At 36.6% G+C, this 14,966-nt stretch overlaps 2 protein-coding genes across 5 annotated transcripts in view; one reads left to right on the top strand and one right to left on the bottom strand.

Annotated features, from left to right (window-relative positions):
- The window catches only part of NDC80 (NDC80 kinetochore complex component), a 54,636-nt gene extending 49,965 nt beyond the window's left edge, over nucleotides 1-4,671 (bottom strand). The window contains exons 1-3 of the mRNA XM_060120724.1: nucleotides 4,569-4,671; nucleotides 2,913-3,022; nucleotides 1,438-1,515 (exon numbers count right to left, since the gene is read on the bottom strand). Coding sequence (XP_059976707.1) covers nucleotides 1,438-1,515; nucleotides 2,913-3,013 — 179 coding nt within the window. The 5' untranslated portion in view covers nucleotides 3,014-3,022; nucleotides 4,569-4,671. The remainder of the gene's footprint in view (nucleotides 1-1,437; nucleotides 1,516-2,912; nucleotides 3,023-4,568) is intronic.
- An 85-nt stretch (nucleotides 4,672-4,756) lies between these two features.
- METTL4 (methyltransferase 4, N6-adenosine) overlaps nucleotides 4,757-14,966 on the top strand; it is a 33,010-nt gene continuing 22,800 nt past the window's right edge. For all 4 annotated transcript variants that reach the window (XR_009534798.1, XM_060121390.1, XM_060121391.1 and 1 more), the window contains exons 1-3: nucleotides 4,757-4,835; nucleotides 5,567-5,961; nucleotides 7,441-7,503. Coding sequence is in view for 3 of the 4 variants with exons in the window: in XM_060121390.1 (XP_059977373.1) it covers nucleotides 5,572-5,961; nucleotides 7,441-7,503 (453 nt within the window). In the remaining variant the exon portion in view is untranslated. The remainder of the gene's footprint in view (nucleotides 4,836-5,566; nucleotides 5,962-7,440; nucleotides 7,504-14,966) is intronic.

Below are 14,966 nucleotides of genomic sequence, written 5' to 3'. Positions count from 1 at the left end.
TATGTCATCTCTAAATATTTTCAAAATATAATTAAATAAACATTTGTTTTAAAACAAAGTTATATTTTGTTTTTGGTGAGACGAACAGTTTCTCTATTTTGGAGTTGGAAATTTCTTTAAAAAATTAACTTTATTGAGGTATAATTGCTTAGAATAACATGCACCTGTTTAAAGCATACAAGTTGATGAGGTTTGTCAATATTTACACCTGTGTAATCTCTACCACGATCAAGATATTAAACATTTCCATCATCTCAAATCTTATCCCCCTTACCAGTCAATCCTTACCCTACCCCCAGCCTAGGCAACTACTGATCTACTCTAGACAGTGGTTCTCAAAGTGTGCCCTAGGGGATCGAGAAGTCAAAACTATTTTCCCAATAAAATTAAGATTTTTTTCACGCCTGTCATTCTTATTCTTTCGTTGAGTGTACAGTGGAGTTTTCCAGAGGTTGGCTACATGATGTCAGATATTATAACAGACTGAATTCCGAAGCAGATATGAGAATTCAGCTATCTTCTATTAAGCCAGACATTAAAGAGATTTGCAAAAATATAAATGTCACTCTTCTTACTGAAATAGTTTTATTTTTAAAAAATTAAAGCATGTTATTTATATTAACATGTAATGGATTACTGTTATTTTATTTTACTTTATTTTTTTAATATTTACTTATTTAATTAATTAATTTATTTGGCTGCTTCGGGTCTTAGTTGCAGCACGCAGGATCTTTGTTGAAGCATGTGGGATCTTCTGTTGCGACGTGCGGGCTCTTCATTGCAGCATGCAGGTTTCTCTCTAGTTGTGGCATGCGGGTTTTCTCTTCTCTAGTGGAGGTGTGCGAGCTCAGTGGTTGTGGTGCGTGGGCTTAGATGCCCCGCCGCATGTGGGATATTAGTTCCCCGACCAGGGATAGAACCCGTGTTCCCTGCATTGGAAGGCGGATTCTTTATCACTGGATCACAAGCGCAGTCCTGGGTTATTGTTATTTTAAACTGAATTAATACATACTAATTTTTTTTTCTCAGTTTTATTTTCTAATATAGTTAATATCAACAGATACAGCCCACAAGATAAAAGCTCTTTGGAGTCCTTAATATTTTAGTAAAAAAAAAGTCTTTGGCTAAGATGTTGGACTAGATGATGGTTCCTAATTTTAAAATGCTATGATTCCATAGTATGTGAAAGCTATGTGTAGAATTTTCAATCAAGTATTCACTTGTAACAATGAAATAGTGGTCTAAATGTGCTGATATATCTCAGCATAACCTAAAGCAAATATAACCATTTTAACCATTTAAAACAGAGGAAAACTAGATTATAACTTTCTCTTGAAAGGGATCATGCCATCTAATTTTTCGTACTTTGACAGCATCTAGCTCAATGCATGGCTATAAGAATCCCTTCCATTAGAATTAATAAAAAAAAATCATTACCTTTTACCAAATACAGAGGCTTTTCTGTCAGATGTGGGTTTGTTAATACTCAATTTTCCAAAGGTTGATTTCTCTTTGCTTTAAGAAAAGGAGAAAAACAAACTCTTTAAATAAGTGGAAAAATATTAGTTCAAGAAACTTTTGTAAATACATTGGAACCAACCCCTCTTCCTCATTACTTATAAGAATAATTCAAAATCATGAAAATTTTTAGCAGCAATCATAGCTATCAAAAATAGGATAGGCTTACAACATAGTATGAGTTTTAACACTAAAATGTTAAGAAAAAAGGAGGAAAAAACCCCATATCTACATTGTAATTTTAATTATCCTAAAATATGTACATTTATGGATAACAACGTCAAAGGAAAAGAAATAACTTAAAAATAGATATTTTCAATCATAGAATGATAGCCACATTTAAAATTTTTTCTTTTGAGGCTCACTCTTTATTAGACTGCAGCTACACTTAAGAACATACATTACGTCAATTACAGACCAGAAACATTGACAAAGGCAACCTTTTAGCTTTGAATGCAATTCAAGGCACAAATCTTTTGGAGTAGTAATGTGCAACAGTACAAAACATTTCTCTGATTTCAGAAGAAAAAAATGTATAAATATTTCAAATTTCTAAAAGTAGCAGAGGCTCATATTATGTAAACCCAAGTAACTTAAGAACAGTTAGCAAGTAACTTGTACCTTGGTAATAGAGAAGGAATGATATCACTCAACATGGTTACAAATAGCCTTCTCTTAATTGTAAGAAATTCATTCATAGGGAAAAATTAGTTTATGATTTTAAGTTCTTTTTTCCCCCTCATTTTATTTTTTATTAAAAAAATTAAAAAAATTGAAGTCCAGTTGATTTACAATGTTTCAGGTCTATAGCAAAGTGATTGAGATACACACACACACACACACACACACACACACACACACACACATACTTTTTCAGATTCTTTCCAATTACAGATCATTACAGGATATTGACTATAGTGACAGCAAGTTCTTTGGGGCACCTTTTTTTTCCAGTGAATCCTGAGGAAATAGTTTGGAGAAGTGGTGTTCTGTAGGCTACTACTAAACTGCAGCTAATTGTCAGGGCAAATAATACCTTTCATTGAGAACTGTGCTAGCTGGATACACCTCAGTAAATAGAAGTTACAGCAGAGAACCTGCTCAAACAAGCAGCTCTACAGTAAAGGAGGAAAATAAATGAGTGGAAGAGTGCTGAAAAGGAATTAGCAGTCCCTCAGGGATTGCCTAGCAAAAGACGTGGCTTTGGAGATTTAACTATCAAATGAGATAAAACACAACACCTAGTAACATGCCCATTTTTTAGCCTTCACTGACTCCAAATTAGGTACCACTGAGAACAGATAATATTCATCACAATATGACTCATACTACCTCTTTGTATTAACCTCCTTTACAGATTTCTTTGCCAAAGACAATAAGGCATAGGTACTCACGTTTGAGGGGTATGGAGGCCTGGTTTATTTAAGTCCTGGGATCTTAATTCCTGCATAGAGAGGCGGCCAGCACCACCGGTAGAAAATGAACTGCGTTTCATGTTTATGACCTGCATTCACGAATTTGGTAATGAACAAGTCTTTCCAGACACAGATGGTACATTAAGCAACAACTATTATCTTTACCCTCAAACAGAAAGGCAGCCAAGTTTCACTGTTTTTTCAAGATAATCTTTCCCGGGCTATCTTTGCTTGTTCATGTAAGGTGAAGTCCTAATTTGCAGGGAACACCTATCTATTTAACTCCATTTAAAAATATTCAACACAGGGCTTCCCTGGTGGCGCAGTGGTTGGGAGTCCACCTGCCGATGCAGGGGACACGGGTTCGTGCCCCGGTCCGGGAGGATCCCGCATGCCGTGGAGCGGTTGGGCCTGTGAGTCATGGCCGCTGGGCCTGCGCGTCCGGAGCCTGTGCTCCGCGTCGGGAGAGGCCACGGCAGTGAGAGGCCCGTGTACCGCAAAAAAAAAGAAAAAAAAAAATTCAACACACATAAACACTTACTAACTGCCTACCATGTAGAAGGGAGTGTGAAAGTAATGCAAACAATACAAAGGTGAATAAGGTATGATTCCTACCTTCACAGGGTATTTATGGTAATTAAACTCCTAAATCCTAACTCAGACCACATCACCACTGTTGGCTGTGCCTATTTCAATGGGAAGTCAGAGGCTACTGACAAGAACTACCTCTGATGTTTCATTTTCTTTGGTCTTGGAGCAGAGCTATTCAGTTTTCTTTTCCTAATGTCCATCTCCCCTGCTCTGTCCTTAACCTACTGTTTCCCATTTACATTATTCAATTACTGCCCCTCGAGCTTCAATCTCCCTCTCATCAAGGATAAATTATCTGGTCTACAGACTGCTTCCATTTTCTCAGACCACATTCACATCTCATTCCCTTCCCATCTACTGAAACGGTTGCCTCCTGAGATACTCATGACTGACAAATCTTTTGATCCTATCTTAACTCTGAGGCATTAGACACTATACACCTAGCCCTTCCAGGTCCTGCCCTGGTTTCCAAGAAAGTGGACATCTGTGGTTATCCTTTTACTTCCTGGGGCTCTCCTTTGTCTTTTAAACTGATTACACTCTTTACTTCTTTGTTTGGCTATTTCTTCTTCAGTATACGCTTCTGATCTATTAAACTTTTCCACTCTCACCTATCTGTCCACTCCCAATCTCCACTTAAAATGTACTCTTAAAATCTGAGGTTAAGACTTTCAGATGTACTCCTTACACGGCCACCAGGATGTTACACTAGTATCTCAAACGCACCATAGCAAACAGTTCTTCATCTCGTCCTTCCTCTCCCTGCTCCCATCCATTCTTCCCCTTTTCCTCTCTCCATGTCCTCTTCACCCCACCGGTGTCACCTTGGCCTTCCCCTTCTCCCTTGGAAAATCACTGCCATAAGAAATTTATTGGACTCTGGGAAACTAGCGCCTAGAACGGATGGGGCCCGGGGGCCAGTTACAACAGCAAACACCAAAACGTCTCTCCTCAGGGCCCGTGAATCTAACTTTTTTGGCGCCCTGGCGTTCTCCCTCTAGCCCAGTGCTGCCGGAACAAAATTAACGCAAAGTCATTAGTCACCTTTCTTCCAGCTTCCCGATACGACGCAGGGACCGAACTGCTGTAAACCGTGCTATTGCCCGCTAGACAAAACGTCAGCCGCCAAAACACAATCTCCTTCCTCCACCCGCCGGCGCCGTTCGAATTTTAAAATCTCCGGCGTCGCTGACGTCATCGCGCACGACATGCGCGCGCGTGCGCAACTCTCGCGCCACTCGTCGCCGGAACTCTGCGTGTTGGTGAAATGCCGCCGCCTCACGGGCGCGCTCGGGCGTTTTCCGGCAAGCTGTAAGCGTCCTCTGAGAAGTCTGGTCTGACCCTTAAATTTAGCTGTGAACACCCGAGCGCTTTACGTCCCTGAGTAGGGAGCAGAGCGCTCCAGGCAGCCCTTGAAACGTTTTTTCCGTACAGCAACATGGCGGCTCCCGTTGACCGTTAGAAAAGGAGATTTGTTTTTTTCTTTGCCCTGAAAGGAGTGTCTTTCAGGACCACTGTTTAGATGGGTGCTGTTTCATGAAGCAAGTCTGGGAAGGCGGGGTGCACTTTTCTGACAAGGGAGGCGGCGAGGTAGGAGATAGTGACGGCCCAGTGTGGGCGCAGTCGGCCCCAGGGTCGCGCTGCTGAGGCCGCCGCCAAGGTTCGGGCTCAGGGCATGAGTGCTCTCTGGGGTTCCAGGTGCTCTAGCGGTGGCCTGCGGAAAGCTGGAGGATCCAGTGTGGGGCCGAGAATTAGGAGAGAAAAGTGACCTGAGCACAGTAGGTTACTTTGTTAAAATATGACATCCCCCCTAACCTGCGTTTGAACTCAGAGGCAAACACAGCCCCAAACTTGGAGAGTGGTGGGTGGTGGGAGGGGAACTCAGAGCCGAAGTCTGGATACCTGGGTCTTGTAGCAATTGTGCCATCAACCAGTTGTAATTTTGGGCACGTCACCTTTCCTGTCTGAGTTTAGAACTTAATTAGGAAAGTTGGGTTTTACTTCTAGTGTCTAATTATCAGAGGTGTTTGTTTGTTTTAAAGGAAGAATGTCTGTGGTGCGTGAGCTATCGCCAGGATGGTTACTGGATCATCTTTCTTTCATTAACAAGATAAGTTATGAACTTCACCAGCATCATGAGCCTTGTTGCAGTAAAAATGAGCCTACTTCTTCTGTTCACCTTGATACTCTTCACATGGACTCTATGTCCTCTTTTGGAGCCTCTGCTACCTGTATTGCTTCTACCACTAAGCCAGAAAATGATGATGGAGGAAATTGTGAAATGTTCATACAAAAATATGTTTTTCGATCTGAACTGTTTGATGTCACCAAACCTTATATAACTTCTGCTATTCACAAAGAATGCCAACAAAGTAATGAAAAGGAAGATCTAGTAAATGATGTTAAGAAAGAAATCTCCATTTCTGTTAATGGGAAGGTAATAAGTTTTAAGAAATTTAAATTTTTCTACAGAGAACACAAATTTATTATTCCAGCATCTCAAATATCTTGTGATTTACTAAGTATAAAGAATAGTCAATAAAGCATAATAAGACTTTAGCATATCCAGAGTGATTTTTAACTTTTTGCTAACATTCTACCATTCTTAGAAGACCAAATTTGCATATTTCAGAAGTAAGCAAAGTTGATTCAAAAGTGAATGCTTTGTAAATTAAACAAAACTAAGTAACAAAAAAAGAAACCCTGTGTGCCTAGGTTTTCGTATTAATTGCATGTTTTTACACCTATTTTTGCTCAAAAATATGTTTCTCTGTAAAATTCTAAAGCAGTATATAGCAGTATAAAGGGGGAATTTTAGAGATTTATCCTTTGGGGATAAGCTTGTATAATAAATGTTTGGAAGAAGGGTGATATTTTTGAAAAGTTTCTAGTGATGAAACTAGACAGCTACTATGGAAAATATATATTCTTAAAATATATATGTTTGTATACACATTGGTGCAATCAAAAGTTTTGAGAGTGCCATATAGAGTCAAATTAATTATGCATGAATACTTTTTATGTATTTGAAGAGCTCAGAGGTGATTATACAAAGTCCATTTCAGATAGATCATATTAACATTTTCTTTGAGATAGGAATTACATTCATTATTCACCCAATAAATGTTTGAGATCTTTCTATGTGCTGTTGTACAAGGAGTGATGAAACAAGATAAATATAATCTCTGCCTTTTTAGATCTTACAATTGAGTGGGGAAGAAAGATACTAAATAAGAAAGCATGTTGAGAATTAGAATAAGGAAAGTAATAGAGAGTCCATGTATTTATTCAGCCAAAGAACTTTTGTTGTTAGCCTGCTAGGAGTTATGCCACCATATAGGCACTGAGATTTCAGCAATGAAAAGTACAAAGTCCCTGCTCTATATTGCAGACTTACATGTTCTTTGCTATGGAGTTGTTAGATGTAGAACAGTGTTAATATATCTTATTTATACCTAATCCTCAGATTACACATAAAGATCTATTAAAAGTACATTGCGAATTGTTTTTGTTGTAGAAATTAAGAAAGTTCAGGATAATTATACCATATATCAACTGATAGATGACACTGGTGACTCTTATACAGTGTCACAGTTTCCTTGTGTTCTATGGATGTCAGTGCCATTTTATTATGTCATACTAGTTCTTACTAATAGTAGATAACGCCTACATGGCCTTTTATCACCCATTAAGTTTGTAATAATAGTAATAATAATAATTATTATTATTTGGGAAATCTTACCTCCCCAGTCCATACTCTTTGCACTTATTTCGACCTCAGTAGTTATTACCTCTTAAAGAATGAGATATACAATATGGAAAATGTGATAAAGAAAAAGGAAGTACTAATATATTTCACAATATCATTATTTTGATGATGGCCACATAATTTTTTTCCCTGTAATTTACTCTTTAGAAGCGTAAGAGATGTGTTGTTTTCAATCAAGGTGAATTGGATGCTATGGAATACCATACAAAGGTACGGTGTAAAATATTCATTGATGACTTTGGAAGGTTAATGTGAACTAGTATAAATAAAAGGACAACGTAAATAAGGATGTTCTTAAAAATCAATCAGTCATTTAAAAAAAATTATTATTTATTTATTTATATTTACTTTTGGCTGTGTTGGGTTTTAATTGCTGCTGCCGGACTTTCTCTAGTTGTGGCGAGCCGGGGCTACTCTTCACTATGGTGCACAGGCTTCTCATTGCAGTGGCTTCTCTTGTTGTGGAGCATGGGCTCTAGGTGTGCGGGCTTCAGTAGTTGTGGCTCGCGGGCTCAGTAGTTGTGGCTTGCGGGCTCAGTAGTTGTGGCTCACGGGCTCTAGAGCGCAGGCTCAGTAGTTGTGGTGCACAGGCTTACTTGCTCTGCGGCATGTGGGATCTTCCTGGTCCAGGGCTTGAACTCGTGTCCCCTGCATTGGCAGGCAAATTCTTAACCACTGCGCCACCAGGGAAGTCCCTCAAGCAGTCATTTTGATCACGGTTAGAATTTAACACTGGAGTGATTTATCATTACTTTTATTGTAATGAACAATTTAAACCAATTTTTATTAAAATCTCATATACTTCTCATTTACATATTTAACATAAGTAAACTTATGCTATATTGGTTAAGTCCAGAAATTTTCTGAGTTATAAAAGCCTACTGTCAGTAGGTAAAACAACTTAAGATAGTGGCAGAAGAAAGTGAATAATATGAAGGATGTATTTCTAGAACTTAGAGGTTACTGAGATCTGGGAGTTAAAGAAATGAGAGGAAACAGAGGGTTCAAATTGTTTTAGATCTCATTGTCTTTCCTACTTTTATTTACTTAATCTTTAATTGCTGACATTTAGGTATAGTATGCACATGTCATTTTCTATGTTTATGTGTGGTATCTGCAGGATAAATTTCGACAAGTCAAATTTCTGGGTCAGAGGGTTTGAACATTTTGATAGATACTGCCAAATTGCTGCTATGGAGATTGTATCATCTTATTAGCACACTAGAACTGTATAATTTTGCCTGTTTTCCCACATCCTCACCGTTACAGTATATTATAGTTTTTGATGTTTGCCAATCTAATTGTTGAAAAATAGTATTTTAGTATGGCTTTAATTTGCAATTCTTATTATGAATGTAGTTAAGCATTGTAATGTATGTTTAAAATTCATTTGTATTTCTCTTATGTGAACTGTTTGTTTCCTTTGCATACTTAAAAAAATTGGATTGTTCTTTTTCTTACTGATTTATAGGAGCTCTTTATATGCTGGGGAAATTAGGTCTTTGTCTATTATGTAAATTACAAGCATATTTTTCCCAGTTTGTCATTTTAATTTTAATTATGATTTTTTTTGGTTTTGGTTTCACCATGCAGACAATATTATATTTTCATTTAGTTGAATTTATCATTTTTTTCTTTTATGACTTCTGAATTTTGGAATCATAATTAGAGAAGTATTCCTTCTTCAAGGTTTTAAAATAATTTCCCATGTTTTATTCTAGAACATTTATGATTTTATTTCAAATTTATATCTTGATCCATTTAGACTTTATCCTGGTATACAGTGTGAGATATGGATCCAGTTAACTACCTATATGTCCTACCATTATTCATGCAGTTTTTCCCTCCTTATATGAGATGCTTGATATACTAAATTCACATAAGTATTTGAGTTTATTTCTGGACTTTAAGTCTTACTTGTTTGTCTCACTATTTATTTGCCAATCTCTTTTGAGATTTTATAATGTGAATATGTTTTAATATCTTAGGTGGTAGTTACTTATTCCCCACCCTCCACCCCACCCCCACCCCCCACCCTGGGCCATCTTATCATTGCTACTTTTTACAGAATTTTCCTGGGCTTTTTGTTTATTTTCCCACATGAATTTTAGGATCAATTTTAGTGTCTGGTTAGAAAAACTAACCTGTTGAAATTTTTATGGCAATCAAATTTATAAACATTTACTGTTAGCATCTTTAAGATGTTGTGATCCTACTCCAAAACATAAATGTGTCTTTCCATTTGTTTAAGTTTCTGTTGTTATTCTGTAAAATTTTCTTTATATACATCTAGCATTAATTTAAAAAAATTGAATGTCTTGATTTTTCAGGTAATAATTATAACTCTTGCAAATATTAATAGTTTTACTTACACCTCTATAATTATTATATCCCTAATTTATTTATCTTCTCTAATTGTATAGGCTGGAAAATATGATACAATATTAAGTAACGTTTGTGAGAGTATCTGTCCTTGTCCCTGACTTTGTAGGAGATGATTTCCTCTCCACTGGGTTTTGGGCTGAGTTGGAAACAGCATGTTAAAGAAGTTTCTGTGTATTCTTATTTATTGAGTGTTATTATCAACTGTGGTTACTGAATTTTATCAAATGTTTTTAAAGCATCTATGGAGATTGAATGGATGATTTTTCTCCTAATATTTTCTTTTGATTTTTAATCATATGTAACCACCTTACATTTGTAGTATATATTCCAAATGACCATGATGTATTATTTTTTAAATGTTCTGCTGGATTTTGTTTGCTACTATTTTATTTGGAACAGTCGTAAGTGAGATTGGTCTGATATATTTAATTTTTTTGTTTTATATATATAATTATATACAGATATTTACATATTTCAGTGTTGGAAGTTGGAAGTTTTTCTTTTTTTCTCCCCAATTCTCTGGAGTAATCTGTTCTTTAAAAGTTTGGTAGAGCTCCCCTTTGCATCCATCTCAGTATGTTGCTTTTTTTGTGGGGATACTTCTTTGACAGCTTTTCCTTTTTCCTCTTTGGAAATCAATTTTAGATTAAAAAAATTCTTTTGTAGTTAATCTTGGTAAATTATGTTATCTTAGAATATTATCCATTTCATCTAATTTTTCAAATTTGTTTATGAATAGTCTGTTTCTGTGGTTATTTTGCCTTCACTATTTATGTTGTATGTTTACTTCCTTTTCCTTGATAGATTAGCTAATGCTTTGCCTAATTTATTAGTTGTTTTTGAAATTAATTTACCTTAAAAATGTCTAACTTATTTCTGCTTTGATCCATTTTAATTTATTCCTTCTGTTTTTTTCTTTTTTTGACTTTTTGAGTTGTCTTAGTTCATTTTTTTTTCTTCTTTTTTTTTTTTTGATGGAAGTATTCAATGTTATGATTTTTTTTCTTGGGGCACTGCAGCATACCATAGGTTCTGATATGTTGTGTTGTAATTGTCATGATGTGAAATTTCATTGATATATCATGGTTTTCTAGGGATTTGCTTAAGAGTTGTTTGTAATAGAGTTTTAAATTTCCATGTTGGAATGGTATTTTTGGTTTGATGGTTAATGTTATATTTATCTCCATAAAAAAATGCCAAATTGCTTTCCAAAGTAGTTGTACTGTTTTGCATTTCCCACCAGCAAAGTATAAGAACTCTCTTTGCTTCATATCCTCACTAGCATTGATATCATCAGATTTTTGATTTTAGGAATTCTTTTAAGTGTGTAGTGGTATTTTATTGAGGTTTTAACTTGCATTTCCTTAATGACTAATAATGTTGAGAATCTTTTCATTTGCTATACATCCACATACATCCATCTGCTATACATTCTTCGTTGAAGTTTTCATAGGATCAGTGTTTTTTCATCCTTGAATATTTGAATTAATTCACCAGTGAAATTATCTAGGCCTGGAGTTTCCTTTTGGGGAAGGTTTTTAGGAATAATATAAGGTTCTTTAATAGATAACAGGGATTTTCAGGTTTTCTGCTTTTGCTTATGTCAATTTTGGCAAGCTGTATTTTCTAAGAAATTTGTCTGTTTCATCCAACTTGTCAAATTTATTGGCATGAAGTTGTTCATAGTATTCTCTTATCATGCTTTTAATGTCTGTAGGATTTGTGACGATAAGTGATGCCCCTTTTCATTCCTGATGTTGGTGATTTGTATTCTTTCCTTTTCTTGCTAGGGGCTTGTTATTTTGTTGTTGTTGTTTTTTCAAAGAACCAGCTTTTTTTTGTAGCTTTTTTTTTTTTTTTTTACTGTGGCAAAATATACATAAAATAAAATTTACCACTTTAACCATTTTTAGGTGTACAATTCAGTTGTACTGAGTACATTCACATTGTTTTGTAACCATCACCATTATTTATCTCCTGAATGATTTTTATTTTCCCCCAACAGAGAAGTGCCTATTTATATATTTTTTTGTTAATGGACATTTGGGATGTTTCCACCTTTTAGCTATTGTGAATAATGCTTGCTATGAACATGAGCGTACAAATATCAGTTCCAGTCCCTGCTTTCAATTTTTTGGGGAATATACCCAGAAGTGGAATTATTGGATCATATGATAATTCTAATTTTTTGAGGAACTGCCTTATTGTCTTCCACAGTGGTTGTACCATTTTACATTCCCACCAGTAATGCATAAGGGTTTCCAGTTTCTCCATATTCATGTCAGCACTTACTTTCTGTTTTTGTTTTTTTAACAGCCATTCTAATGGGTGTGAGTGGTGTTTCACTGTGGTTTTGATTTGCATTTTTCTGATGATTTATGATGTTGAGCATATTTTTATGTGCTGTTGGCCGTTTGTATGTCTTTTTTGGAGAAGTGTCTGTTCATGTCCCTATTCATGTCCTTCACTCATTTTTAAATTGGGTTTTTGTTGTTGTTATTGAGTTTTAGGAGTTTTGTTCTTTTTTTTGGCCGTGCTGCATGGCTTTTGGGATCTTAGTTCCCTGACCAGGGATCGGAACTGCGCCCTTGGCAGCGAAAGCCTGGAGTCCTGACCACCGGACCGCCAGTGAATTCCCTAGGAGTTCTTTTATATTCTGGATATCAATCCCTTATTAGACACATGAATTGATGTCAAGTATATTCATAGAACCAGCTTTTAACTTAATTAATTTTCTTTACTGTCTATTTTCTATTTTGTTGATATCTGTTCTCTATTATTTTCTTCCTTTTGGTTTACTTTGCTCTTTTTCTGACTTCTTAAAGTAGAAGCTTTTGTCAGTGAATTTAGATTTTTTTTAATATAAGCACTTAAAGCTATAATTTGCCTTGAATCATTGCTTTAGTTGCATTCCACATATTTTGATATTTTGTATTTTCACTTTCATTCACTTCAAAATATTTTCTGATTTCCTCTGTGATTTTATCTTTGACCTATATGAATTATTTAGAAGTCTTCTGTTTCATCCCCAGATATTTGGGGTTTATCTTGATATCTTCTTATTATTGATTTCTAACTTAAATCCGTTGGGGTATAAGAATATACTCTGATGATTTCAATCCTTTTAAATTTATTGAGCCTTTCTTTATAGTCCAGCATATGAATTATCTTTGTGACTGTATTGTGTGCTATTTTTAATGTATTTTTGAATACGTATCCTATAGTTGTTGGATGCAGTGTTCTATGAATGTCAGGTTAAGTTGGTAGTGTTGTTCAGAACTTCTGTGTCTTTAGAGATTTTTGGTTTAATTGGTCCATCAATTACTGGGTAGATTTTTCTTAGGTGAGTTTAGAATGATGTTTTTAGACTAAGGCTGATTATTCCTTTTTACTGACATAAAATCTGTTATCTACCCAATACCCCTGTCAAGAACTGGGATGAAGTGTCTGAGATTTTACTCTATTTGGAAGCTAACAAGCTAGCAAGTTTAGGTCTCAGATTTTATTAAAATAGATTTAGACCTAAGATTTTATTAAATAAGGAGTTTATTGCTCCCTGCATAGCAGGAAGCATATACTTTTTGTTCACAGACTTCCCTTGTACTCCATGGGGATGATGCCAAGGAGCCTCGGTGTATGCTCTGCATGCAGTAGGTTTGGTTCATAGCTAAAGAACCCCAAGGTTAGGGAACCCCAGTTTTTTAAAATGGGTTGCAAACAAACCTGTCCAGCCTTTTGTCCCAGAGTGAGCCTTTATTAACCTGGACAGCAAACAGATCTGCCTTCTGGCTTGGAGGGAGACATGATCTCCGTCTTCCATGCTATATGAATATCCTTGTGTTGGAGGAACTGATCTTGAGGATATGACCACTGGTTGACCTGGACACTTGGAGGCTCCTCACCCCTCCTTTGTCTTTGGACTGTACACTATGCCCACCGTTCCCACAGTGGGAGCTGTTTTCAAGGACATAGCCTTGAGAGAGTAAGCTGTTGTTGAGACGATCTGGACTGTGTATGTGACTGAACCCAGTTAAGAACTCTGTATAAACTTTTAGGATTCTGGGCGACAGGTACAGAGATCTACTTGTCTTGCTGCCTCCCAAGACAAGCCTCATTTGTAAGTTCTCTTGTTGTTAAACCTGCCATCTTCCCATCTAGAGTGGTCTGCCTCTTTTCTTTGGTCTCTCCTTGCCCTCTGTGTACAGGGGCCAGTTTCAGATTTCACCTGGGAAGCTCTTGAGGTTACAAACCAACACCTTGAAAATTTATTCTGGAACAAAAGCTATCAGTGCCTCTGCTCACACAGCGAGACCCATGGTGAAATGTCCCCCAATTGTCCTGTGAATCATGATGTTTTCTGGTCTGAGTGTTGGAAACAAGTACTATTCTTGGCCCTGTGAGAGCTCAAGACACTGTTTCTTTTAGTCCTCTTGGGTGGTTCTTTTCTTGGCCTTGGATAGTTCCCCCACACACTTGGAGTGATCAGTATTTAGGGGAATTTCTCCAGTGTGACTACCTGCAGATATACAGAGTTCTCTCTGTACAGCTCTTTCCTCTCTGATACTCTCCTGGGTACTCTGTCTTGGCACCCCCATATTCTCAGCTGTCTCCATAACTCTGGATTTCTTCTAGACTCTGCCCAGATTCTTCTTGTGCCTTGGAAAATCTCCAGGCAGTTAGCTGGGGCAGTCATAGGGCTTACCTATGATTTCTTTCACTCTCCTTTGTTGCCTGATGTCCAGTGTCTTGAAAGCTTTTGTCCCTATTACTCCATCTTGGTTGGAAGTGGAAGTCTCTGGCTGCTTTGAGCGTTTTCAGCAATTTAATTGTGATGTTCCTTAATGTAGTTTTCTCTTCCTCCTCTTCCTCCTCTTCCTCCTCCTCCTCCATTTGTTGATCTTCTTGGATCTGTGAATACATAGTCTTCAGCAAATTTAGAAATTTTTGGCTGTTGTCTCCTCAAATATATTTTCTGTCCCCTTCATTTTGGGTGCTTTTATTGCGCTGTTTTCAAGTGCATTAACCTTTTCTTCTTCAGTGTCTAATCTGCTGTAATTCCAATGTAGTGTATTTTTCACTTGTGCATTGTATTTTTTAATTTCTAGACACTCAATTTGGTCTTTTCTTATAGTTTCCCTATCTCTTCTTAACAGGTTCATTTTTTTCTTTACATTTTTGAACATATGAATATGGTTATAATGAGTGCCTTAATATCCCTTTCTACTTTTTTTTCCTAATCTTTAAAAATGGGCTGCACGGGCTTCCCTGGTGGTGCAGTGGTTGAGAGT

This window comes from Lagenorhynchus albirostris, chromosome 14 (genome assembly GCF_949774975.1).
Source record: "Lagenorhynchus albirostris chromosome 14, mLagAlb1.1, whole genome shotgun sequence".
NCBI lineage: Eukaryota > Metazoa > Chordata > Mammalia > Artiodactyla > Delphinidae > Lagenorhynchus > Lagenorhynchus albirostris.
This window is presented reverse-complemented; position numbering and strand designations above follow the sequence as displayed.